Source organism: Dioscorea cayenensis, chromosome 16 (genome assembly GCF_009730915.1).
Source record: "Dioscorea cayenensis subsp. rotundata cultivar TDr96_F1 chromosome 16, TDr96_F1_v2_PseudoChromosome.rev07_lg8_w22 25.fasta, whole genome shotgun sequence".
Taxonomy (NCBI): domain Eukaryota; kingdom Viridiplantae; phylum Streptophyta; class Magnoliopsida; order Dioscoreales; family Dioscoreaceae; genus Dioscorea; species Dioscorea cayenensis.
In genome coordinates, this window is record NC_052486.1 from 371110 (window position 1) to 397363 (window position 26254).

Below are 26254 nucleotides of genomic sequence, written 5' to 3' on the forward strand. Positions count from 1 at the left end.
TGCTAAAACACTGACGTGGCATTTAAAACCACATGAATTTATCTTTTTGCCCTTAAATTCATATTAAAAAACTACACTCAACTAAAGCCAAAAAAAGTAAATTCATATATTTTTAAACATGATTAAGTGTCTTGGCATTTTTTTTGTAAAGAGTTAAAACTACAGAGTATGTAAGTATTAACAATCAAATCACATATATCAAATTGAAAAAAAAAACAAACCACAAGCCCCTTAGAATAATTTCCCCAAGAATTTATTAACATAAACAAGTGCTTCTGAAAGCTGAAAGCCATAAGATTTCATTTACTATCATCATCATCATCATCAAACATGAGATACAGATCACTGGCATGATCATCAAAACTTTATTCCAAGTGTTTTTATTCTATTTTACTTCTTTTTTAAAAGAAAAAATCACAACTTTGAGGGAACAACACATGAAACAGTACATGTGTATATCTTTAAGTTCTTTGCAAAGTAATAGGACTAGGCTGAAGGGAAGCATTAGCAACATCTGAATGTGCTATTGTTATCTCATCCAAAGCATTTGGTTGCCATGCTTCATGCGAAGGTTCGCCGGCTTCTAATGCCATTCTGTGCATCTGTGTGCCACCGTCAGATGTGTCGGGGTTCTCCTTTCCGAGACCAATCTTCTTCAACAATGTCTCAAAACATTTCGGCCTCCGGTGGTCCTTTGAAGCTTTAGCCCAGCCGAACAGAGTTGTTTGTGTGCGCTCAGTGAATATCGCAGGTTTGAATGACTCACCCATCTTCATCGACACATTCGATTAATAAGATTATATAAAGTAAGACAGACATAGAAGTTTAATGTTAAATGTTAAGTGTAGACATACTTGGGTGACAATAGCATACAAAGGGAGAGTACTATAACTGCATAGCACTTGAATGAGAACACTGCAGAGAAAAAGCCGAATATAGAAAGCATTAGTTTACATGATGATGATGCTTAAATTGATTCCAAGAGCCATGAATGTATGATCACTGAAACTTACCCTACAACAAGTCGAGGAATTAGATACTTTGTGCTTTCCATGATGCATGAATGAAATCCATATGTGCTCTGTAATTTTAATACAGATTATCATCAGCTTATATATTTCATTGTAAAATGTTTATTTTTGTTAATTTTCTTACCCAGATCCAAAAGAAAACTGCGAGCTCAAAGGCATTCTGAAATAATATGAAATGGATCAAGTAAAGGACAAGGGCTGGTCTATTGAACCAAAAATGTTCATTGGATAGCTTCATCCTTGGTTGCTGATGTGAAGCCCTCTCGTTCATCTGTTGAGCCAATTTAGTAATAATATGTTCTAGCTTGGCACCAACAAGAAGTAAAAGCTGCAACATTCACCGATAAATATTGCATGTAAAAGCATGACTGATTCTGATTTGCAAATAGCTAAGGAAGGTAGCTAAAATCAAAGAATTCTGAATAATTATAAATAGTTGAGTGCACTTACAATCAAAGGCAGGAATGATAGCCAGAAATATGAGTGCCATCCTGCAAAAAAAAATCCATGTTGAGAGTTTAAATCGACTTAGATATAGCTTCAACATTAACTAAGAACTCGAAGAATGAAACAGTCAACTGACTTCAAAATGTCATACATCAATGTGCCATAAGTAGTTTGTACAGCTGAACATACCTTTTATGTTCAGCAATAGAAAGATGACAACAAATAGCCACAGGTACCAGCTGTGCTCAGAGTAAAAAAATTCTAAGTTAATTTAAAACATGCAAAAACATTAAAGTTGAGAATCCTTAGCAATATCTACCTTATACCAACAACTTTCTTGAAGTCATCCTCAAGAGTGCGCAGTATATATTCGTGAAAATCAAAGGTTTCTCGCGTCACATGATGTGTCTGGAATTAAAAACATAATCAACTGATTCAATCCTGGACCTAAGTATAAATTTAATATGCAAGCAGCAATTGTAACTTGTTAACTGCCATACACATCTTACCTGGATGAATCCTGCTCGTAGTGATTTGTAATCTGATTTGCTGACAGATGAATGAAACTGCTTGAAGAACGACATCTGCAACAAACACGAAATCTCAGCACTGTTTCAGAAGAAGGCTGCAATTGTATATCACAAACGAGGAAAACTATAAACTTAGGCAAGTTAAGGTCCACAAATATTTTGAGAACATGCCAATTTCCTCGAACATTCTTTAGGATCTAACTCTGTAATAGCACACAAAAGCTTCAAACAAGAAAAGGGGATAAGTGAAAAGTGAAAAGTGAAAGTACATTGTACATTTTATCCAATTTTTTTTTCTGATCAACAATCTCAAGCGATGTTGCAACTGTTACATCAGAGGTCAAGAATTTCGCGTGATGCACTATCAAAGTCTAGCTTGGATTATTTGTACATTTATTTATTACAACAATTGGTTTTTCAACCATTTTTTAATGAATCCACAACCTCAGCTAAAAGGTGCTAATATTTATGTCAGGGTCTCATTAGGCCACTGGTAGATGTTCCATTTAATTGGAGCAGGTCAAGAAACTACAGAAACAAATAGACTGGGGAAATTATGTTGTTTAAGAAATAGTAGGACAATCTGATCCTTGTTTATATACTACACATGAAACATAATCCATAAAAAGCAACTCCGAAAGATTTATTTATGATGCAGTAGGCAACAAGGATTAACCATATTTTGTTGTAACAACCATCCTTAACAACAATGCAATCGTTAGCTGGTGGTTAGAATGCAGTAGGCTGGCTCCTTGAAATATCTGCAAGCATATTGAAATAGTCTAATTTCACAGAGTACTACATTGTCATTGCTAAAACACTTGTCAGGATTATGCATGACATCTCTTCTTCTGGAAAACCAAGGTAGAGAAGAAGAAGAAGAAGAAGAAGAAGAAGAAGAAGAAGACCAGTGCATGCAGCTAATTTTTTGTTATAAACCTATTGAAAGATGGATAACTGTGTAAGTACCATGTCAGGCACAGGAGGTTCAGATTTTATGATAAATTACAATGGGGAAGAGTCAACACAAGGGTTATCAAGAAAAGAATATAAAAAAAGGGCTCAGAATTTATAACATTTTATCTTTGCTCAGTTAAAAGAAAAATAAAGATTCTTAGTTGATGGTGTATAATATGGAAAGGTATTGTGGTCAGCTCACCAGCCAGCTTCCTTCTGCCCGCTCCTTGACAAACTCCTGCTGATGTGGAGTGAGTTTTACATTCTCTTTGGGCGTTTCAGCACGAATTGCATCTTCCCAGAGCTTCCATTCTCTGATCTATAGAAAACACAATACAGAAATATTAGGCGAACTAGAATGAAAGAAGATATATGTACTCTGCATCGGATTACCTTTGCTCTTCCTAGAAGCATATTTATGGCACAGAATGCAACATGAGCAACCGCAAGAACAAAGATAAAGATGTGCAGTTGATGCAATGCCTCAAGAGATAGTAGTGGAGCTTTGCCCTGAAAACAAGCATAACCAAATGGAGACATCAGTCAAATTCACTGCCATGGAGGTAAATTTTTGTGCTTCTAGCAGTGTTGATGGCCACAGCATCAACCATATATAGCCTCATAAGCACCATAATAGAAAACAACAGGCAAATGGTAACTTTTCCAGATAAAAGTCTCAGCCTGATATGCCTTTAACTATGTTACCCTATCTTTCATTCACGGAACTTCTTTTGGATATATGAAACAACAAATTCTGTATAAAATATTAAACTAACCACGTTAATGTCTAACCAATCAAAAGTAGCCTAACTTCTGCCATTCTATCACTCTGGCCAGTGCCAACTAGTTTAAAACTCATTTCATGTTTCTCAATCTTGAAATCATTTCAGATGCAATGAATTAGATGAGACCTTAAGGGTCACCATCGATCTTCCAGCGGCATCATTACTTCTGTTCCAAAATCCCACTATAACATCCTCACCCATCAATCATCATTGTCACTTGCCTAGTTGCCTCTTCAGATATTTCATAGGCACTAATTAACTTAGTTTTCTTCACTCCTATCATATGATGCCATCATAAATGTGTAACATTCCACCAGCATAATTTTTGTGATGTTAAGGTGCTAAATTTCTTCCTCTAATAAACATTGCCCCTTGCCTTGCCAAAGTACCTTTTTTGCGCAAACATCAAAACCACCGCCTTCAGCCAAAAGCCTCCGCCCATTCCCTGTACGTCCAAGAAAGTGACCTTTACTATGGTCTATCTCTTTCCTTGCACGACTGCATGGAAGCATACTGGCTGCAATTTTTTCTTCGATGCAAATGTTGCTGATCAGACTTTGAAAGACAGTTAAAAGAAGTGAAATAAAGCCAAGAAGCATCAATTCTGCAAGAAAACAAAAATGTGCTTCAAGTTAGACAGTATTCTAATCTAAGCATAAGTGTGTTATGAAAATAAAAAATAAAGTGCATACAGTTCCTATGTTACAGACCTTCTTTTATCTTCTGCAATGCACCATAAAGCGCATTCTGCTTCTTATGCTTTAAAAACTGGAAATAGAACAAGGTTAACAAAAAGGAAGAAGCTAAAATAAGACCAGGACAGTTGCAAAAAAGAAAGCAGCAGAATAAATATAGCTTGACATAAAACAGACTGAAATTCCTCAAATATCTAATGTAATGCAAGTAAGTCAACAACAATGGCGCAAACAATCAGTAAATCCTACATATTAGAGTAAAATTTCAAGTTTTTCATACTCCTAACAATAAACAATTCTCCTCCAAATAGATTCTTCTCCCTTGATTGAATGACATGGCATCTATAAGCTGAACATTCTAAAATTTACTTATCCATCCATAACCGGTTAAAAGGAAGAACATGCAATTTTGATAAAAGTCTCAAATTTATTCCACAATTTCCTCTCAATTAAAACAGACCTACAAGCAAATGAAATCAAACAAGCAAGTAGCTAAAGGAGGCACCTTTCCGAGATAATGTATGAGCCTCTCGGCGCAGAGCGAGATTGCAACGATGATGGAGCAGACAACAGCCACCACCCATGTGGGGGTGAACTCCAAGGTCAGAGACTCCGAAGAATCCTCAGCCATTGGCGAACCAGAGAACAGGGTGCGATGGGAGAGAGGAGGAGGAGGAGGCATAAAAGAAGTGAAATAGAGCGGAATGAAGAAGAACTCCTCCATGAGAGCAAGGAATCATCTTCCATCCTTGAGTCTTGCTCCAAATCACAACCAAGTACAGTAAGAAAGAGGAATAAAGAGAAGAGTGAGGAGTGTGGGTTTTCTCTGGTGTTGCTTGTAAGCCAAGAGGAAGCCATGAGAAGAAGCCATGAGAAGAAGCCATGGGAGCAAAGCATCAGATGAGCGAGAGGGAAGCAAAGGAGAAAGAGATGAAGTTTTTTGAAGGTTAAAAAAATTATAAAAATGTTCTTTTTTTATTATTATTTTATTAAAAAAAATGAAGCAATGGCGAAAGAGATGAAGGTTTTTTTTAAAAAAATAAAAATAAAAAAATGTTCTTTTTATTATTATTTTATTAAAAAATGAAGCAATAGCGAAAGAGATGAAGGTTTTTTTTAAAAAATAAAAAAATAAAAATGTTCTTTTTTTATTATTTTTATTAAAAAATATGAAAACTTTTTCATATCAACGGTCAACTTAATAGTAAAATATGGACAAGTTAATACAATTATACAAATAAATATTAAAATAATCTTTTTGATAGAAACATATGTCATATTGGACCAAAAAGTATTTATGTATAATTTATATGGCCAAAAGTCAAGATTTTTAAGTTGAGGGACTGAAAATTAATTATATAATATTTATTTATTTATTCCTCGAGCTTTTTAAAATTATATATATGAACATTGCAATTTTTTATTTAGAGCAATTGCTTAGAATATTTGGTTTGAAAAAAAGAGTACCTATTCAATTGGAAACTTAATTACATTGATATCGGCATTGATTTTAAGTAAAATTAATTATACTTTTTTAGCTTTGGGTGTTTGTAGCTCTTGCATATAAAAAAAAAAGTTCGAAGTGTCAATAAAACATATTTTACATTTTTTGAGATCTTGTGGTGCTAGATGAAAGAGCTAATAATGACGTATCATATTAAGCGAACTTGCGTTATCATGGAGGAGGATAACTCTGTTCCTTTTTTATGCACATGTTTGTTTTGTATTTATTTTTTTAACAAAAATAATAAATATAGTTTCATTAAAAAGTTCATAGTATGATGAGACGTGTACGATGATCTGCTGAATTACGAGTGATTATCAACAGTATTATAACCCGTACTTCAGTATAGATTATTATAATCATACTTCAGTGTAGATTAAAAAACCTTGCGTCTTTGCTCACTCACTATACGTGATTACCGTTCTACTAACTAGTGGTTATCATCTCTCTTTCTACGCTTTAACACTATACACATTTTATATTCCCCTGTATATTTGAATAAATGATAGAAAAAAATTATATATATATATATATATATTTTTAACTATGGAATAATCTTATAAAAAAATATATATATATAATACTTGTCACAAATTTATTTCAAATCATGATTCAATCAACTCAAATCAAATCCGAACCACACAAACCCGAATCCAAATTCTGAAAAACGGTCATCGTATACAATGTGTTTTTTTTATACGTATTAAAATACGGTGTACGCGTATACGTCGCTGAGAGGGCCATGGATCTGGGAACCCGAGAAAACCAACCCAGCCTTAAAAATTGTTTCTCTTCTTCATGGCCCTGCGCTTCGCTTCCCTCTCTTTTCCCCTCTTTCAAAACCCTAGCTCTCCAAATCCCTTTAAACCCTCGATTTCGATCCCTCGTTCGTCCTCTGTTCAACCCAATCCACCCTCCCTTGGCCCTCTGATCCATCTCCGATCGATTCTGCTTCTCTTGTTTCGTGCCCTAGCTCCCCTGCCCCCGCCCTCCGCTCCATCTCTTTCGGCGTTGTTTCTCTCCAATTGACCCCAAAGATTGGCTTTTTGATCTTGTACATCGGTTTCCTGGACTTGGGGTTTCGGTGCCGGTGGGGAATTTTTGTGGAGATTGTGAACTTGCTGGTTTCTTGTCTGTTTTTTTGTGCTGAGTTAGGGCTTGGGCAAAGTCGGAAAAGCTTGCATTCTTCGGTTTGATTGGTTCTGGGTTGGAATTGGTGTTCGAGTTGCTGTTTAGGGTTGCAGGGCTGCAGGGTTTGATTCTTTTCGTGACTGTGGTAGTGGATTGAATGGCGAGCCTTTGAGCTCGTGGGTGAATTGAGGTATCATTTCTGAGCTTTGGGTGTATATTCTAGCTGTTTTTGGTTGGTGGAGAGGTTCGTGGTGTTGGGTTTTGGTGGTCTGAGAGCAGAGGAGTGAGTGTGAGGTGTGTGGTTTTGGAAGGGAAAGAGATGAAGTGGAAATGAGTAGGTTGTCATTCAGGCCTCGTCCCCTTGACATCCACAAGAAGCTACCAATTGTTAAATCGATTAAGGAGTTTGAGGATGATGAACCTCCAACTACTGGTGCTTCCACTCGCAACTCTCAGTTGCTCCGGCTCGCTGCTGAAACGGACAATGAGGTAATAAATAATGGTCTTTGTCTGATCGGCTAAATGCGGTTTTTGAGCTTGCATTCGATTCCTAGAAAATTGCTAGTCATGTTGCTTTTGTTTTTAAATGATACATGTTACCTATTTGTCGTGATATGAACTTATATCGATTGTGATTGTCGTTTACTTGCACGTGGCATGGAGGAAGTGGAATAGCTTCTGATTTTGAATAGGTAGTAGAGTTCCGTAGGAAGTATTACTCTCCTTAGTCATGACAGTTGGGGGATGAAATCTAGGATTCTATATCTCTTTCATTTTTTCCAATTCAAGTTGTTCTAGAAGTTCTTGCAACTAGGGCATAGCAGAAAATTTTGGATGGTCATTGGTGATACCATTTTGATAATCTAAATGTACTTTGTACGGGAGGTTTATAGTGGTAAATTAGTTATGTCGACAAGTGGGTTATGATCAGGCAATTTATTAGCTGATTGGTGATGCTGATGGTTATATCTGCACCGTTGAGAAAATGAGCAAAATGAACTGGATGCTCTCATGGACTTATAAAAACATAAGGTTCAAAGGTAAAAACCTTCTCAATTTCTTGCCTTGCTTTGATTGATTTTTGATCTTCCGACAAGAAGGGAAATTAGTTGGAGTTATTTAGTTCATCTCATCAACCTTGAGCAACGTGGTTTTTCTGATGTGTTTTATTTTTTCTTCCCCTGATATTTCTTGTGAGTGTGAGTCTCGTGTTAATTTGGTCTTCTGATGCTATATCAACAGTAACTAAAATTTTCCATCACAAATTGACTTTTATAGATAGCAAAATTAATAATTAGCCAGTTTACGAATTTGGCGTGTTTAAAGGTTTTTCATCTTCTGCTTTTGCGTTCAGTTTCTTTGTATGCCAATAGTTAAGTGTATTTTTAACCATTCTTACACTTTGTATTCTCACCACTGTTTCTTCTTGAAAACATGGTTTGCTTGGCTGTTGAAAAATATTCTGGCATAGCATGTCTTTGTAGGTGGTCAATATCTAGTGTTTGGTCACATTTTATCATATTGGGCAGTATTTACGTGGAAGTCTATTTTTTTGTTTTTGTTACATTTAAATGGCTTTTTCCTATACATATGTAGTGGGAGTTCTGACTGACTCAAAATATTTACAACTGTAGGTGCAACAAACTGCTGTTAAGAGAAGTGCTCAAGAAATACCTACACCACAATATAACATTGTGGATACATATGAAAGAGATTATTCACGGTCGTTTGTGCAACCAACATCATACTTACGTGGAAGAGGAGGTCTGTATGTTTGCAGACCTTTTGCGTTTTGAACAAGGTGCATTTTTATTAGAGAAATAGTGTTAAGCTATTGAACATAAATTACTGTTTGCAGCCAGGGCGGAGATTGGAGAGTTTGTTGAGTATGATTTGGACAATGAGGATGAGGACTGGCTTCAAGATTTCAACAATGAAAGAAAGATTCTTACACCTGAAAAGTAACTTTGTGACTCTGAGTTAGATTTTTTTGATTTTTTTTTTTCCTGGCTGGCATAGTAAGCTTCCTTAGTACTGGTCCTTAGATTACCAGTTTTATCTAAATAGTTACTTTTGGTCTACCCTTTTTGTCTAAACAATTCCTTTTGGTCTAGTGATTTAATTAAGTTTTAGGACATGGTTTCATTTGTTGTGCCTCTGCTACGAGATTTTTAATCCTTAGAATATTGATCATTACAACTAAATATCTTGGAGGAATACTCCTTTCCGGTTTCCACTCTTTGAAGCTGGTTATTTATTATAAGCCTGTTTCTTTTAAAGGTCGTGCCTTGGTTGAAGAATGAGAAGCTAAGTTTCTATGTAATTTCTGTATTGTCAACACTGTCTCATATCATAACCACTTGAAAGGTGCAAAATAACAATAGGTTTGTTACATTTTGGGTAAAGTACCAAACTGTAGTTAAATCAATGTCATGAAGCAATCCTTAGCTATTGAATGTGGCCACCTACCAATTGATTTCTAACAAAGGAATGTCCTTTCCTGCTACAAAATCTTCCACCTGCCTGCAAACATTTTGATCTTTCCTAGCCTTACTAGCGCCCTACTACACATTGCTGGCTCCTGATTTTAATGACCCAAGTACTTACTACCTGCTTTTTTGAGGAAAAAGTTTAGAAAGGAAGTCTGGTATCTCCTGAAGAGCGCCTCTTTTGGTTGACTTTTTTTTTTTGCTTTCCTGTAAAATGATTTGGTTTCTTTGAACTTTTTAGAAGAAAATGGGGATTATGTATAAAAGCTCCCTTAAAAAGATATATCTTCTTACATGATAATGATATGCAATCTTTTTTTGTTTTTTATCCTTCTTGGTGTACCGCATTTCTTTTTTGGAGCTTATGTGGACCTTCACATGCTTTTTAATTGCAGGTTTGAGACTCTTTTGTTTAAGCTGGAGGTTTTAGATCAAAAGGCGCGAGAAAGAGCCGGATTTATAACCACAACTCTTGGCCCACCTATTCCAGTCCGTATCCAGCTAGATGCTGCGGCTGAGGTGATATATCACTAGGTTTTTTTTTTCTGGTGGTGGTGAAAAAAAGATAACTGTATGATCAGTTATATTCCAGTACACATGAGAAGTCATGTTCTAGTATGCTCAATCAGTTATGGTGAAACTCTCACCGATCCCTTGTTCCATTATTGTAATCAGAAATATCAATCTCAACTATTTGAGATGAGAGTATCTCCTTGGATTACAATGGCATATGTTTTAGTGAAGCAGAAGATCAACCAGAGGGCTGTCTTTGTCAGAGAGTTCTATGACCAGAATGTCTTTAACAGTTCTTTTCTTGGCTTGTGATTTGAGTTAAATTGATAGAACCTTATTCTCTCTTTTTCCCCCTGTTTCTATTAATAAGGAAAAATAAGTCTTTGGCTCAACTGCTCTAACCATGGTGGAAATTTTCTTGGATATTATGAATAAGGCCTACTTGCTATGGAACTTGACTACTTCTCTTTTTGTAAAGTGTTTGATGAGCAATCCAACCTTTTAAATGTATCACACATTTTATCTAAGCAACATGATCTTATTTTTAGCATGTTAGTAAGTCTTTCTGTGTATGCAGCATTTTGCTTTACCCTTAATGCATAAACTTTTCATTATGTTATGTGCCATATTACAGGTTTGTTTAATTATTTTGTATTTTCATTTTATGTTATCTCATGCTACAGGCATTGCAATCTCAATCCATACGGTTTGCAGTTTTCCAGTCTGTATATAACTATTGGAAAGAAAAGGTATTTGGCTCTTCTGTTAGCTTGTCACATCCCTTTTTTGTTAACATATTTCAAAGATTTGGTTTGCAAATTCATGTGCATGCTTTTCAAAGCATCATATAGCTCACCCTTACTATTGGAAACATGTTTATTTTAATTTCACATCGGTTGCCTACTATAATGACTAAGATTATTGTTTCTGATATAGAAGAATTTCTGATGGATTCTTTATTTTATTACCAGCGAGAACAGTGGCAAAAACCTATTTTGAGACGTTTGCAGGTGAGATCCATAAGCTTTTGGGTTCCTTATAATTGGTTATTTTTCAGTGGATTATGTGTGCTTTGTTTTATGCATGTTTATATCTTTAACTATATCAAACTAGCTGGTCTTGCCAACGAAAGAGAAGTTTGCTCTCTTCCTTTGGTCAAAATTGTCTGACAACTTGTGCTAGAAATTGATTTGTTTATCATTCAATAGAAATGATTGCTACTTGTGCTTGCTTATCAAATTGGTGGCATCTGCGAACTTTGTTGTGCGATTCTATTTCTTGACAAATTTTGTTTGTGAACTCAACCTTTCCACTGTTCTTTCTTCGATTATATTTTGATGTGTCTCTGTCTTTTAGATGAGGTGAGGTAATTGGGAACCTTGTAAAAGGAGATAATAAAAAAGAAATCATTTCAAACATTGGATGAAACAGCATCAATATGGTGACCCTGTTTAGAGGAAAGATGTTCTTATGCACATTGTTTGTTTGGCTTCCTAGGTCCCATTCTAGTGCTTAAATGACACCATGAGCTGAAGTGGTTGATATTTTCTTTTGCTTGGTAGTCTCGGTTGTAGTAACATTCTCTTGCATTGCCTCAAAGACATTTATTACAATGTATTTGGTTTCCAGATATGCTATATCCATTTCTTTCCTCATAACTCTTAAATTTTCTTTCTTAGAAGATAAACATACCCAACATTGATGGTTGAATGTCTTTTGTTGTTTGAAATTATCAATGTATGAACATATTCAGATGGCCATTTTATCTAGTATTTTCTTTCCTCCTGTATTGATGCATTTTATTGGATAGCTTTGGAAACTTGGAAACAGGACCATTGAACTTATCTTGCCCATTATTGTTTTTCTGCAGCCTCCTCCACCAGTTAATGATACAAATCCATATAATGTGTTCAGGCCAAGGGAGAAAGTTCACCGTCTTCACACAAGAAGGGTAGGTGCTATTGTTTTTGGGCCATTTTGGCAACTTGGTGCTTTTTCATTGATTTTCTTAATGTTAATTACTATTTTTTTCTTCAGACGCAAAGAAGGGAGAACAATGTGCAGTCATTTGAAAAACTCCGCCAGGTGAGTTTTTATGTAAAATTTGAGCTTTAAATGATGCTGTGATTTGTTTTGTTCCCTAACTGTGAACATGCCCTCTTGTAAATTTTATTGATTTGCTGACGTTATCCATCTAAAGCCTGAACCACATTACCCTATTTTGAGGTTTAATTTGTTATTTATTGTGGACTTCATGATTTTTGTTACATGTTATGGTGGAAATATCTCTTTCTATGTTTAGCTGCCTCTTTATTGTGGATCCTGATAGCTGGACTATGAGTGTGGAAGGAGGTCATCAATGACATGGATTTATTTTCAGTTTGAATGCTATGCTTTCAGAACAGAAAGTGATAGTTCCCTTTTTTGTGGTTTTGTGAATGTGCAAAACTAATTCAGAAAAGGATCAGTTCACTTTTGGAGTGATCAGTTAGTTTCAAAGCCAGTTCCTGCTGAAGTTTGCACTTAGCTGGTCTGTTTCTGCCTGTAGGAAAGTCCTATAAAGTCCCCTTGGGAAACAAATAATTTGAGCCTTGTAAAATTCACTTGAGAGAAATATGGACCAGCAAAAGAGCATCAAAGATCTCATCAAAACAACAATACCAGCATGACAATGCAATAATTGAAATAGGAAGATGCTCCAACTTATTTTGGTTGATTTACCAGGATCCTATCCAATGGCCATGTGTCTTTGATCTCCACTTATGATGTCCTTAGGCTTGTCTGGATATTGCTAACGAGTTTTGCTATTTTAGAGAAGGCAGTGATGAGGTTGAATTCAATCTTAAAATTATTAATAGATGAAGGAGCAAGTTTGACCAACTTTGTCTTTTTTTTCCCTTCAAGTTTAAAATTGCATTGGCATGACTTAATATTTTTATTACTGTTATTCTTATTATTGTCTGTTGCTTTATATTTTTTTCTCTAATGTGAAAGTCTATATAGGAATGTGTACACTGCTGACTATTCTAGTCTCCCTACTGCCTGAATAAACTGGCATCATTGTCCGTATGCATAAATTATTATTTAAAGTTAGATTAGTTTTAAGGCTTTTATGCTGTTATCTAAATAATCTTTTAGAAATTGGCTCTATCTAATGCTACATCTAACTTGATATTATTATTGCATTTGATTCTTACCTTTTAAGCATATATACCTATGAAAGTCTTGCATCTAATGGTTTCTATGCTTGAATTTGTGCTATTTATTAATTTTATTTAAGTGTCTTTTCGTCGTTGTTTTCCATTTTGGTGCTCATTTCACTTGTATTGTATTATGAAATTGTTTCAGGTTAGGCGTAATTTGGACCAGGCCAAAAAAATGGTGGAAGTTTTGATTAAGGTTTCCATTTTGATGCAGAATTTTGTTCTCCTCTTTAGATATTTACTTTTCTCTCATATATGGTTTACACCATTGGAAAGTTCATGCATAACATCTAAGAAACACATTATTGGCAGAGGGAAGAGAAGAAGCGAGAGTGCATGGAAAATGAGGTTAACCTTCAACGGATTCAAATGAAGTTTAAGGTACAGTGCACCCTGTATGTTATATTTAATTTACTTGCTCAGTTCCTCTTCCATATATAATCATCTCATATTGTTGTTCATTTGAGATTTGCTTCTCAGTTTTAAGCCTGTCTATGTTTTGACATTCGCCATTCAGAATATTTATGCAGGCACTTTACATGTCGAACATGGTGTTTGGTTGGGAGTCAAGATATTATGTCTTAAGGTTTCATAGTTTGAAATCATTTTGGATGGAAATTTTTGTACAAAGTTGACCAAACTTTGATTTAATTAGTATATATATATGTATATGTATCAAAATAAATAGTTTTAAGATAAAAAAATTTCTAATTTTCTAATTTATAATATGTGTTTCTTTAATATTAATATTTTAAAAATTAATTAGTAAATTAAATTTTGTAAAAGAATGTTGGTGGGATAACTTTGGTGTTTGGGTGGGTGACAAAACACACCCCTAAGCTTTCTTTGCATTGTTTGTAATTAAAATGCTCCCAATCATCAGCAGAGTGTACCTAGCCAGTGCAACTTAACTGAATTTGGTGCACCAAATCTTCCTGAATGCATCATAAACTAAACATCCAAGACGTATATATGCCATAAAAGCTGTTGTTGCATGGGGTTTTAGTTTTAGATCCTGCATTTAGCTTGCTATAAGCAGAAACTCTTGTCTATGTTGGAGTAGCTTGTGCACACTTCAGGTTTTCCTCTATCTCAAGATGAGGGTCAATGCATGTGCTTTACGAATACAATAAAATGCCAATGATGCTAGGGCTATTATTTGTTCTTTGTTTGTTGAAAATGTCATCTTCAATACGCAAGTACTTGAACTTCAAATTTTGGTCGCAAGTAGCTTCTTTGTAACCTTATGATGGTGCTTTTTTTATTTCTGATCATGTCTTCTGCTATAACTCAAGTATTTGAATTGGATGTTAATTATTTTCAGAATGAGGCACAGCTTCTTGATGACGGGCTGGCATTACATGGCTTCTCATCTGCTCCATACAAATTTGGATCAAGTGAGGATGACCCTATCGACTCTGATGATGCAGCAAATGCTCAGCCACGCATTCACCCAGCTGGAGTGCAGAATTCACGCTTCAATAACTCCAAGCCAATAATGATCACAACTGGGCGCATGAAACGAGATCTAAAACGAAGACCTCTTGCAAATGGATGGATTCAGAAGAGGGTAATCCTAACTTGGTCTCAATTCTTTATTTTTTACATTAAAATAATAAAAAATAAAATAAAAAAACCTGTCACTTTAAAGTGTCACTAAGTTCTTGGAATTAACCTTGGATTGCATCTGAGATCTTAGATGAACCATATATCGTAGCATGATAGCATTGCTTCAACCATGTAGTTAAATATGCTTGTTCTTTTTTCATCTAATCCTTTGAAAAAGTGCAAGGGACTAGTTATCATACACAAAAACCACTTGGTTGTATATGGTTATGACTATGATAAGTAGTTAACTTCCATTAAATTGCAGGTCCAGCTTGTTTTCCTTGCATGATGTAAAACTTAATCCTTCGTGTCAAACTGACTTTATAATTTTCTGTTGTATTTAGAGTTGCACTTTATTCACTTTCATCTTCCTTGCAGAAATTTAAATTTTACAGAAAGTGAATGTTCTGAAGGCCACTTTTATTGGAATTTTAAAATTTTGAAGTTTTGTTCAAGAACCGTAAAAATAAATCATAATACTAATCGGTTCCGCCTTTGTTGCCTAGTAGATTGATATGTGATTGAACATGTACATGTTGCAGGACCCACTTGAACCAGTTTTGTTGTTCGCAAAGCCTCTCGACCCAGAACGGTTAGCGGTTGCCAGCATTGTGCCGCCACCTGATCCTCCAATCGAGAATGGATCTGTTGCACCACCATACCGCTTCCATGGCAGGATTGGACGCGGAGGGCGCCTCATATTCGACAGAGTTCCAATCGGAAGTGAAAGTTCCTCATATGTTTTACCAAACTTTAGACCTCCTCAACCAAATGGTTGAAACCAAACAGCTTTCCCAGACTTTCATTTCAATACTTCAGCTGCAGAGATGAATCCAATGAAAGCCCAATGATAATGAAAAGGATCCTGGGAAACCTCCTTTCCATTAACTTAGGAGATGATTCATTCTGATATGGTGAAAGACCAGAAGCAAGCCAGTTCCGGAAAGTCGGGTTTCAGGTATCATCTCTGCAATGGTGGAGGTCGACGACAAAGATGGCAACCGCGACCAAAGTAACAAATGACATGGGTATTTTTTTTTGCTGGATTTGTTAACGTCGGGGCATGCCGTAATTTTTGTTTTCTCTAATTTTTAGCCATGCCTCACCTTACTGGCCTCCCCACCATTGTACAATTATTCACATCTCAAGTTGAAATCTAGAGCATTATTTCCACAACAGCTTCCTCATTTTGTTGTCACTTACCAGTTTATTGAGCTTCAATGTATTTAATTTTCATGCTCTAATCTCTTGTGCTTTTAGTGCTTGGTATGGTTTCAACACAATACAAGAATTTAGTGCTAATATGATTTCAATACAATGCAATTGTTTTCTTGTATTTATCAGAGCTTTGATAGCAAATGCAAAGAAAAGTAAGTACTGGGCATCAGCATTAGCATTCAAATGGTGAAATGGTTTTAGTGGGTAGTAATTGTTTATATATCTTTGTTATTATAACAGATTTTGATGATTGATTGTATGGTTGTATATAATAGAGCTAACCAGGTATTAGGTACATATATATACATATAGAGGACTATTCTTTTATGGATACCCATAGCTTTAATGGACGTTCATGGATAAAAAATCTATGGACGTCTATTATCAGCTGTTGGATCTCGATCAAACGGTCAAACATTGATAAATAGTAATTATTATAGTAACATATGCAGTGATTATTGTTTGAAACAGTAATTACTGTTTATCAATGTTAGCCGTTGGATTACGATCCAACAGCTAATAATCGGACGTCCATAGAAGATATATTGTCATATATATATATATATATGCTCTCATCTTATGGGAAAAAATTATTAAAACAAATATATATATGCTATTAACTTACGGGAAAAAAAGTTATATTTATATGCTCTTAACTTAAGGTAAAAAAATTATTAAAACAAATATATATATGATATTAACTTATGGAAAAAAAAATATATATATATATATATATGCTATTTAACTTATGGAAAAATAATTATTAAAACAAAAATCCAATGTATGAAGATGATGGTATCTAGAGATAATTTTTAACTATAAGAATATATTAAAAAAACATATATAAATGTTATGTGGAGCTACACAAGCATTTCTCACTCCATCCTTAACAAAAATATTCATAATATTTAGAGAAAGAAAGAGCCATGGGCAATATACTGAGCTTCTTAAGATGTTCTTTGGTTGTCAGCAACATCAGTTATTTTTCTACACAACATTTTGGTTCAGAGAACAACCACAAATGGTTACAATGTCCATAATTTGCAATGACACATAAAATTGTTTGCCATCAAATTACTGCATATCATAAAGATTTACTTACCACCTTTTTTGGTACAGGCAAATAGTTCAATGATTTTTACCCAAGAAAGTAATCTTCTGCAGATGTTAAATAGATAATTCCGTCTTAGAAATGAGGATGCCATCACTATCGGCATATAACCATTCACCGTCATGAATTATAATGCCACCAATGTTCACTGGAACATGCTTTTCACCGACGCGTTTCTTGTATGATTTCTGTGGATGAGAAGCCAATGCTCGGACACCAACATCACAGCCATTGATCTCGTCGACATCTCTGATGCAGCCATTAACCAGAATGCCCGCCCAGCCCATGTTCTGGGCTATCTGTGCCAGATTGCCACCAAGCAAGGCACATCTCATGCTCCCTCCTCCATCGATGATCAGAACTCTTCCGTCTCCCGGAGATTCAAGAAGCTCTCTAACAAGCACATTGTCTTCAAACACCTTCACTGTCACAATGGGCCCGGAGAATGCTCTGCGGTGCCCATATATGTTGAAAATCGGTGGCAGAACACGCACATCTCCCTTTGTTAGAAGCAATGCATTTGAATCACAAAGTTCGGTAGTTGCCAAGGAAGCAATCTGTCAGTATAACAGAGATAACACCAGGTGAAAGATTAATAATAGGACAGTGAAAAGAGAGAAACATTACAAACAACTATCAACAAAATTGTCAACTTTGTTGAGACTATGAACTGGACTTGCTCCTCATTATTCATTACCATTCCTATTTAGAAATTGCAGACATGTTTATTTCCAATAAAAAGTTAGATGACAAGACATGGCATGGTTTTATAGAAACATAAATCATATACCATCTCATCCGAGCATCTATTGCACATCCAAGAATATATAAATTTTTGTTCAATCAGATCTTCATTGGTATTATCAGTTGCAACTTGCAACTGATTTTAGCACCATATTGAAACAAATAAAGCAGCCTTCTCATGAATAATAAAGAAATTAAAATCTATAAAACATACATGAACCAAGTATTAAATACCTAGTAAAATCTGTAACGAATTCTTAAATGAGACAGATATTGTTGTTCTGTCATTTAAAAAGTTCAATGCCAAACGTTAACAATATAACATGGAGCACTTGCAAGTCACAGCATTCATGAGAGTTTCTCCTTCAAAATACATGATTTTCATTGTAATCAGTGAGCCAGCAAGAGAAATGTTAGACATTAATGATGAATCCACATTGAAGACAAGCAGCTGTGATCATAACTCAACAAGTTGCAAGTTTGAATGTTCTAACACAGAATTCACACAAACATCTTTGAAACATTTTAGCAAGCTCAACATCAGAGCATTAACTTCAGCATGCAAAACATTAAGCACATGCAATTCGTGAGTCTTGTTTAAATTAGAGTAAGCACTTCATCTAATCCTCTGTTCCCAGATGAATTCAAAGCAAAATCCACTTCTGAGCACCGACAAAAAAACCCAACATGTATAATAGACTATATCACACTTAAAAACTCCAATTTCAAAGCTAATGCTCAGGGGAGGCAGAAATTTTTCAATTGATATTTAGACACATAAAGAAGCTCCATAGTCCAAAACTAATTTTACCATTTTGTATTTCTCGTGCGTGGTTAATTTATAAAATTATTTAGCAATTTACTTTATTTATTTATTTTGTTCTTGCATTATTTATGTTGGTATTGTTTATTATTCTGTATTTGTTATTTATTTAATTATTTAAGTTAATTATTTTGTGAAGTGATTTATTTGGTATTTTCTTTGTCTGTACTCTGTATTTCTACGATTTTTAGTACATCTTCATTTTTGGCAAATTGCCCAGCTATGAAGAGTAAGTCTTAGCCATGTGTACATGCTTTCTGTTGTAGTGCTACCGGACATTATATGGGTGCGAGAGCCTGCCTGATTCTGGGCTACAAAGTTGGATTCTTCTTATGCCGCCGGATTTAACCCTCAACTAAAACTCAAGGCCTAAAACTAGGGTCACTCTGATGAAAAAATCCTAAAGCCAGAAAGAAATTGACTCTTAAACCAAGGACTAAACCCTAACTAACCACAACTCAAGGCTTGAGAAGGGTAGATCAATCAACAACCAAAACCCAAGGACATAAATCTAATAAAATATAAAGAAATGAAAATAAAGTGTGCACATGTGTCCAGAAAGTGCTAAGCATGATAGGAGAAACATGATTGCAGTTAAAACTTCACAAGTTAAGTGCTAATTCTAATCACAGATTAGCCTAATAAGATAGAAATCTCATCAGTGATTTAGCTCACAAGCCAAAAAGATTGCAAAGCAACATGAAAATCCCAATCAATATATATATATATATATATATTCCAGAAACATAGTAATAAAACTACCACAATAAATTAACAACACCAAAAAAATTTATACAAGATTTAAGCTAGCGTACTTATATAAAATAACAAGCATACATAAATCTAATTTATTTAAATCACAAAGGCATGCTTACACATAAATATTCATATATGCATATTTCTCCAAGACCTGCACCAGAATTTGAAAGCAATCAACAAGAGTTCAGACATTCAACACAAAAGCAAGCTTACAAAGATGCATAAAAACAAGGGTTCACGCTTACAAAAAAGAGGCTCAAGCATGAATTACAAATCTAGAACACAAGCAAGAACCTAATAAACCAACAACAAAAAGGATCACCTATCACTAGTCCTTCCGATGAGCCACCGGTAAAGAGATCCTTCCTCCAACTCCAAGCTTCAAAAGGAATTTCAGCTGATTCGGTGAAGAAGAAGAAGCAAGCTTTAAAGGAGAAGGTTGGTCTTCAGTTAACATCCTCTAATCCTCAATTATTGCAACTCAATAATGCTCCAACCGGATCCAAAACTCAAGGGTGGTACAGACAAGAAAGGTGGGGCTCAGCTTCTTCCATTCTTCCAAAATTTTCTCTGGTCAACGGTCGAAGCAAGGATGAGGACATCACAAATATTTAGAAAATCCTTAACTAGGAACTGGTTGGACAAATGGCCCAAGCCTCTCATGTTTCAGGAGATGATTTTCACAGGGGTTAACATGGTCTCTCGGTACGGACCTATTAAGAGGTCTCCACAGAACCCTGTTTAGGTCTGCTCTAGAGGGCTCCATTTAGCAGATAAGTTTAACACAGAATTGCTTATGAAGCTGGGAGTCCTCTAGATTTATGCTGGGTGCCATGCAGTACCTATCTAGTTGGATACCAGACCAATCAGAAATAGACAAAAGTTAGAAGAATTACCATTACCATCTGCAGACTAATCAGACCAATCAGATGTATTAATGGCAAAAACATAGCTATCAAACATGTCTTCACTGCAAACTACTATCTGCAGGGTTGTCCTTAATCATGGAAGATCAGCTGATGATCGGAGGTTGGAACGTGAATTTGAAGATCTTAATGAATTATTGGTTATAATGGGCAAACCTCAGATTCGCTCAATTCCTTGAGACTGGAATCGGTCTGCTCTCAGCATTGCTACTCATGGTCTTAGCCTGCATGATATCTCTTTATTCCATCAGGGTAGAGACCTTCCAAACTAGATCATGAAAGTCATGTTGGCCAATGGCATTTCTTTGTAATTTTAGTGTTTTTTTGTTGTTTCTTCTTCTTTCCATTTCTCTTTGTAGCCTTTTGTTCTGATTTCTTTCTATTTGAATAAATAGCTTCAGACCTCTTCTTATCAAAAGTTAGAAGAATTACATGCCGGAGAGAGATCTGCGGTTCCTTTCTTCTTGGATGAGAGGAGAAGGTGGGCCATGAAACCAATGCCTTCATTCCAACGTGAGGAAGGTATCTTGCAACGTTAGCTTCACCAGGCACACAATGCAAGATCCTTCGAGGGCAGGAGGAGAGTTGAGGGTGATTGAAGTGGCATCAGATCGGTGAGACTGCATAAGCAAGTTAATCTTTTTGGCAAACGCAGTCTCAGACTCCTCTGAGCTAGAAGCATCCTGGAGAAGATCCTTGTCGAACAATAACTTGTCATTCACTACCAAATTGCACCAAAATCAAGCAAATTACTGTGTTACACCCACAATTTAGTAACAATATACATCAAAGAAAACAAGAAAAACCCTAGTTCACAAGAATAAATACTCATTGAGGCAATTCATCAAGCATGTGAGATACACCCAAAAAAAAAAAAATGATCGAAAAGCTGACCCACAATTTAGTAACAATATACATCAGAGAAAGAAAACAAGAAAAACCCTAGTTCACAAGAATAAATACTCATTGAGGCAATTCATCAAGCATGTGAGACACACAAAAAAAATGATCGAAAAGCTGAGATTTTAGAGAATACCCGGAGGAGAAAACAGATTCACAGCAGCAAATCAACAAAAAATTCGGCTGGCCTTCCAATCTTGAGCACAAATTCATCAAAAAGGCACCATCTTTGATGCCGATTCTTTCTTTGAATTCGTACACAAATTCCGATGGGCAAGTTAAAGATTGAAACTATAACTCTGGCAGATGATGAGAATCAGTGAACAAAATCAAATAAAAAAACTAAAAAAAAGAGAAATTAATGAAAAATGGCTTCGATTTCGAATGGAGTTCGTAAAAAAGAGACTTCTTTGAAAGAGCAAAATGATGAGAATGGATAGGAACAAGAGTGAGAAACGTATGGATGAAAGGGAAACCGTTTCTCAAAGGGATTTTTACAAATATCCCCAGTTATATCTAATATTTACTCCGCTATGATAAAAGTGTGTGTAATTTTATGTATAACCCCCATCAAATTCATATTTCCTATAACATCAAAATCAACATATTCTTTTATATTTTTGTGGTGAATGTTTGGGAGAAAATATCTAATTTATATATTTTTTTTTATAAAAAGTCGACAAACGTCTGTCTCCATGGCTTATGAGTGTGGGTTGTAATATCATCCGTGAGTTAAATCCTCCAACAAAAATTCAAACTCTTACTATCGCCACACTAACCACTAAAACTAAGTGGTTTTGACAAAAATATTTAATTTTTTTATAATTTTTTAAAAAAACTCTTTTCTTATGTAAATAAGAAATAATTTTTTTTGTAAGCCTATATGAGCTTGCATTTAATTATTAATATTATGAAATTAGCATTCAAATGATGAAATGGTTTGAGTTGGTTGCAAGTGATATATCTTTATTATTATGACAGATTTGATGGTTAATTATATGATTATAGAGTCAAACAATTATATATGATAAAAATTATTAAAAATACCATAGTAAGAAAATGGTATCTATAAAATTTTTCGGTTAACTTTAGGTTAATTTTAAATTATCTGTATACGAGTTAATGGCACTATCATTCACATATTGAGTTGATGACACTATCATTTATCATTCACATATTGAGTTAATGATACTGCCATTTACATGTTATAGTGAGAGTATTCGACGGGATGTAAACTAACAATTATTCCGTTTTATAGTTGTATACAAGCAATTATTCTTGAGTAACTAACAATTATTCCGTTTTAAAGGTCTCTTCTACATCCACACAAACTTCTCACTCCATCCTTATTAAAATAACCATAACATTTAGAGAAATAGATAAGAGTCATGAGCAATATATTGAGATTCTTGAGATGTTCTTTGGTTGTGAAACATGAAACCTGAGCAACAACATCAATTATTTCTACACAACATTTTGGTTCAGAGAAGAAACACAAATGGTTACAATGTCCAAAAATTAGCAATGACATACAAATTGGCTGCAATCAAATAGCCGAATATCGGAAAGGATTACTTACCGATTACCACCTTTGTGGTAATGATTTTTATTCAAGAAAGGTATCTTCGGCGTTTGTTAGATAGATAACTCTGTCTTAGAAATGAGGATGCCATCACTATCGGCATATAACCATTCTCTGTCGTAAATTAAAATGCCACCAATGTTTACTGGAATGTGCTTTTCACCATTGCCTTTCTTGTATGATTTCTGTGGATGAGAAGCCAATGCTCGGACGCCGACATCACAAGCATTGATCTCGTCGACATCTCTGATGCAGCCATTGACTAGAATGCCCGCCCAGCCCATGTTCTGTGCTAGCTGTGCTAGATTGCCGCCAACCAAGGCACATCTCATGCTCCCTCCTCCGTCGATGATCAGGACTCTTCCATCTCCCGGGGTTTCAAGAAGCTCTCTAACAAGCACATTGTCTTCAAACACCTTCAGTGTCACAATGGGCCCGGAGAATGCTCGGCAGTGTCCATACATGTTGAAGATTGGTGGCAGAACACGAATATCTCCTTTTATTACAAGAGATGCATTTGAATCACAAAGTTCGGCGGTTGCCAAAGAAGCCATCTGTCAGTATAACCGAGATAACATGAGGTGAGTGATTAATGATAGGACGATGAAAAGAGAGAAACATTATAGACAATTATCAACAAAATTGTGAACTTGGTTGGGACTATGAACCGGAATTGCCTCTCATTATTCATTACCATGCCTATTTAGAAATGCAAACAGATTTCTTTCCAATAGGAAATCTTGATGACAAGTATTTGATTTGAATTTTTCTTAGATTCCACCTGGCCTATGAGGTGAGTGATTCTTTCTTTTCAACTATAGAAGTGCTCTTTCTTTAATTCATCAGGACCAATCATACCAAACTCCTCTGTGACAAACTATGAATCTATATGGCATGGTTTTACAGAAACATGAATCATATACCATCTCATTGGAGCATCCAATGAGTGTTCAAGAATATATAAACTTTCTTTTATTCAATCAGATCTTCATTGGTATTATCAATTGCAACTTGCAACTGACTTCAGCACCATATTGCAACAAATAAAGCAACAAATAAAGAAATTAAAATCTATAAAGCATACATGAACCAAGTATTAGAGACCAGTAAAATGACTCCAACAAGCACGCTATATCTAGAATATGAGCAGCAAGATACAACGAATTCTTAAATGAGACATAAATATTGTTATTCTGTCATTCAAAAAGTTTGACGTCAAACAGAACAAATAACAATATAACACGGAGCTCTCACAAGTCACAACATTCATGAGAGTTTCTCCTTCAAAATACATGATTTTCATTGTAGTCAATGAGCAAGCAAGAGAAATGTGAACCATTAATGATGCATCCACATTGAAGACAACCAGTTGTGATCATAACTCAGCAAGTTGCAAGTTTGAATGTTCTAACATGCAGAATTTTCACAAGTATTTTGTAAGATTCTAGCAAGCACAACATAAGAGCGTTTAACTTCAGCATGCTAAAAGTTTAGTACAAGCAATTTGCAAGTCTTGTTCAAATTAGATTATGCACTTCATCCAAACCTTTGTTCCCAAATGAATTCATAGCAAAAAGATAATCCAACATGTAGAATAAACTATCATATACACACTTAAAACTCCAAGTTCAAAGTTATGGACTCAAAAAAGGAAGAAATTTTCAATTGATATTTAGACACATAATGAAGCTCCCAAATCCAAAACCAGTTTCGCCATTCTACAAATTTGGCCAATAACTTGTCATTCATACCAAATTGCACAAAAACAAGCAGATCACTGCGTTGTGCCAACAATTTTGTAACAATATACATTAAAGAAAACAAGAAATATCCTTATTCACAAGAATAAATATTCATTTAGGCAATTCATCGAGCATCTTAGATGCACTCAAAAAAAAAACAAAAAAGATTGAAAAGCTGCGATTTTGGAGAATACCCGGAGGAGAAAACAGATCCACCGCAGCAAATCAACAACCAATTCTGCCGCCCTTTCAATCTTGAGCACAAATTCATAAAAAAGGCACCATCTTTGATACCATTTTTTTCTTGGATTTTGTGCACAAAGTCCTATTGGCAGTTAAAAGATTGAAACGAGCTCTGGCAGATGATGGCGAGGCATTAAACAAAATCAGATAAAATAATAATAATAATAATAATAATAATAATAATAATAATAATAATAATAATAATAAGAATAAGAAATAATGAAAAAATGCTTCGATTTGGAATGTAGTTCATAAAAGAGCCATCTTTGAAAGAGCAGAAGGTGGAGATTTGAACACGATCCCATTCCATGCTTTTTTTCTGGGGAAACCGTTTCTCAAAGGTTTTTAAATTTTTTTAAGGGTTAAACCTCGTTACAAAGGAAAGACTACAAGACTCAAAGACAAATAACGACAAACAAAAAAAAAGACTCTTAAAAAGATCACAACCCAAATAAAACACAACGGGAGTACTCAAATTTACTAAGTAAAATATACCCCTGTTTGGTTCAGAGGGGGAGAAGGGAGGGGGGAGTGAGCCGAAGTAAGGAGGGAGGAGAATTGAGAGTTTGAAAAAAAATTTATGTTTGGTTTAATTGAGAAGTATAGAGGGGTAATCTATTTATTTTTGTTTGGTTAGAAGGAGGAGTGAGGAGGATTGAGAAGAGATGTAATGTGTATTTTACTAATTTATCTTTTTATATAAAATTAATCATAATAATTTTTTATACGTATCTAAGATTATTTTTACACAAACTTTATTAATATTAATAATACTATTATTTGTGCAATAATATTATCATTATTATATAAATAATAATATTATTTTAAAACTAATACTATAATTATTCAATTTTTTATATTTGTTTATCTTTTTACATTATTATTGTTATTTTAAGAAAATATTATTATTAATCTTTAATTGACGCATTAAAAAATTAAGAAAAAAATAATATGAAAGATGAAACTAGATTTTAATTATATATAGTATAGTAATTTCTCAAATTAATAAAAGGTAATTTGGTCTTTTCATAAAAGTTTAATAAGTAAAATATAAGATTTCTAATAAGCGTGGATATAATGGAAATTATAGAAATAAGTAAAGGGTAGTATTAGTATTTTATATCATTTTATAAAAAAAAAAAAAAATTTAACAAACACCCACTCCCCCAAAAGACTCCAATTTGGGGGAGTGGGTTACGAGCCATGTTTTGAAAACCGGACCGGACCGGCCGGTCGGACCGGAAAAACCGGGAACCGGCCCATAGCCCGGTCCGGTTTTAGAATTAATGTTGACCGAATTTTGAACCGGTCAA

General features: G+C 34.8%; 4 protein-coding genes across 6 annotated transcripts; 1 reads left to right on the forward strand and 3 right to left on the reverse strand.

Annotated features, from left to right (window-relative positions):
• Nucleotides 1-276: 276 nt before the first annotated feature.
• On the reverse strand, nt 277-5339 carry LOC120278776 (MLO-like protein 13). Its single transcript, XM_039285507.1, has 13 exons — nt 4951-5339; nt 4461-4518; nt 4140-4354; nt 3359-3475; nt 3168-3284; nt 1988-2062; nt 1798-1886; nt 1668-1717; nt 1482-1522; nt 1156-1359; nt 1014-1081; nt 855-915; nt 277-770 (listed from the first exon to the last, which is right to left on the reverse strand). The coding sequence occupies exons 1-13, from the start codon at nt 5167-5169 to the stop codon at nt 462-464; spliced, it is 1623 nt and encodes a 540-aa protein (XP_039141441.1). The 5' UTR covers nt 5170-5339; the 3' UTR covers nt 277-461.
• Nucleotides 5340-6727: 1388 nt separating this feature from the next.
• On the forward strand, nt 6728-16069 carry LOC120279080. Its single transcript, XM_039285935.1, has 12 exons — nt 6728-7569; nt 8715-8844; nt 8939-9041; nt 9965-10088; nt 10766-10831; nt 11054-11092; nt 11953-12033; nt 12120-12167; nt 13431-13481; nt 13598-13666; nt 14610-14855; nt 15436-16069. The coding sequence occupies exons 1-12, from the start codon at nt 7411-7413 to the stop codon at nt 15670-15672; spliced, it is 1353 nt and encodes a 450-aa protein (XP_039141869.1). The 5' UTR covers nt 6728-7410; the 3' UTR covers nt 15673-16069.
• A 928-nt stretch (nt 16070-16997) lies between these two features.
• Nucleotides 16998-21798, reverse strand: LOC120278932 (putative 4-hydroxy-4-methyl-2-oxoglutarate aldolase 3). 3 transcript variants are annotated; one of them, XM_039285677.1, is made up of 3 exons: nt 21511-21798; nt 20907-21157; nt 16998-17779 (listed from the first exon to the last, which is right to left on the reverse strand). In XM_039285677.1, the coding sequence occupies exons 2-3, from the start codon at nt 20979-20981 to the stop codon at nt 17279-17281; spliced, it is 576 nt and encodes a 191-aa protein (XP_039141611.1). In that variant the 5' UTR covers nt 20982-21157; nt 21511-21798; the 3' UTR covers nt 16998-17278. The 3 variants fall into 3 exon arrangements, with proteins under 3 accessions (XP_039141611.1, XP_039141610.1, XP_039141609.1); XM_039285676.1 differs by having other exon boundaries at nt 20907-21169; XM_039285675.1 differs by having other exon boundaries at nt 20907-21195.
• A 958-nt stretch (nt 21799-22756) lies between these two features.
• Nucleotides 22757-25128, reverse strand: LOC120278933 (putative 4-hydroxy-4-methyl-2-oxoglutarate aldolase 3). The gene is made up of 2 exons (XM_039285678.1): nt 24893-25128; nt 22757-23510 (listed from the first exon to the last, which is right to left on the reverse strand). Exon 2 carries the CDS (start codon nt 23508-23510, stop codon nt 23010-23012), a length of 501 nt encoding a protein of 166 aa, XP_039141612.1. The 5' UTR covers nt 24893-25128; the 3' UTR covers nt 22757-23009.
• Between the last annotated feature and the right edge of the window lie 1126 nt (nt 25129-26254).

Bases quoted from the DNA above. Each gene is read 5' to 3' on its own strand.
- LOC120278933 (XM_039285678.1), bottom strand. From the start codon at position 23,510: ATGGCTTCTTTGGCAACCGCCGAACTTTGTGATTCAAATGCATCTCTT.
- LOC120278932 (XM_039285677.1), bottom strand. From the start codon at position 20,981: ATGAAGGCATTGGTTTCATGGCCCACCTTCTCCTCTCATCCAAGAAGA. The intron at 17,780-20,906 runs GTAATTCTTCTA...TTATACTGACAG, and splicing joins CGCAGATCTCTCTCCGGCAT to ATTGCTTCCTTGGCAACTAC.
- LOC120278776 (XM_039285507.1), bottom strand. From the start codon at position 5,169: ATGGAGGAGTTCTTCTTCATTCCGCTCTATTTCACTTCTTTTATGCCT. The intron at 2,063-3,167 runs GTGAGCTGACCA...TGTTTGTTGCAG, and splicing joins GGGCAGAAGGAAGCTGGCTG to ATGTCGTTCTTCAAGCAGTT. The intron at 1,523-1,667 runs GTATGTTCAGCT...TTTTTTTTGCAG, and splicing joins TCTATTGCTGAACATAAAAG to GATGGCACTCATATTTCTGG.
- LOC120279080 (XM_039285935.1), top strand. From the start codon at position 7,411: ATGAGTAGGTTGTCATTCAGGCCTCGTCCCCTTGACATCCACAAGAAG. The intron at 7,570-8,714 runs GTAATAAATAAT...TTACAACTGTAG, and splicing joins CTGCTGAAACGGACAATGAG to GTGCAACAAACTGCTGTTAA. The intron at 9,042-9,964 runs GTAACTTTGTGA...TTTTAATTGCAG, and splicing joins AAGATTCTTACACCTGAAAA to GTTTGAGACTCTTTTGTTTA.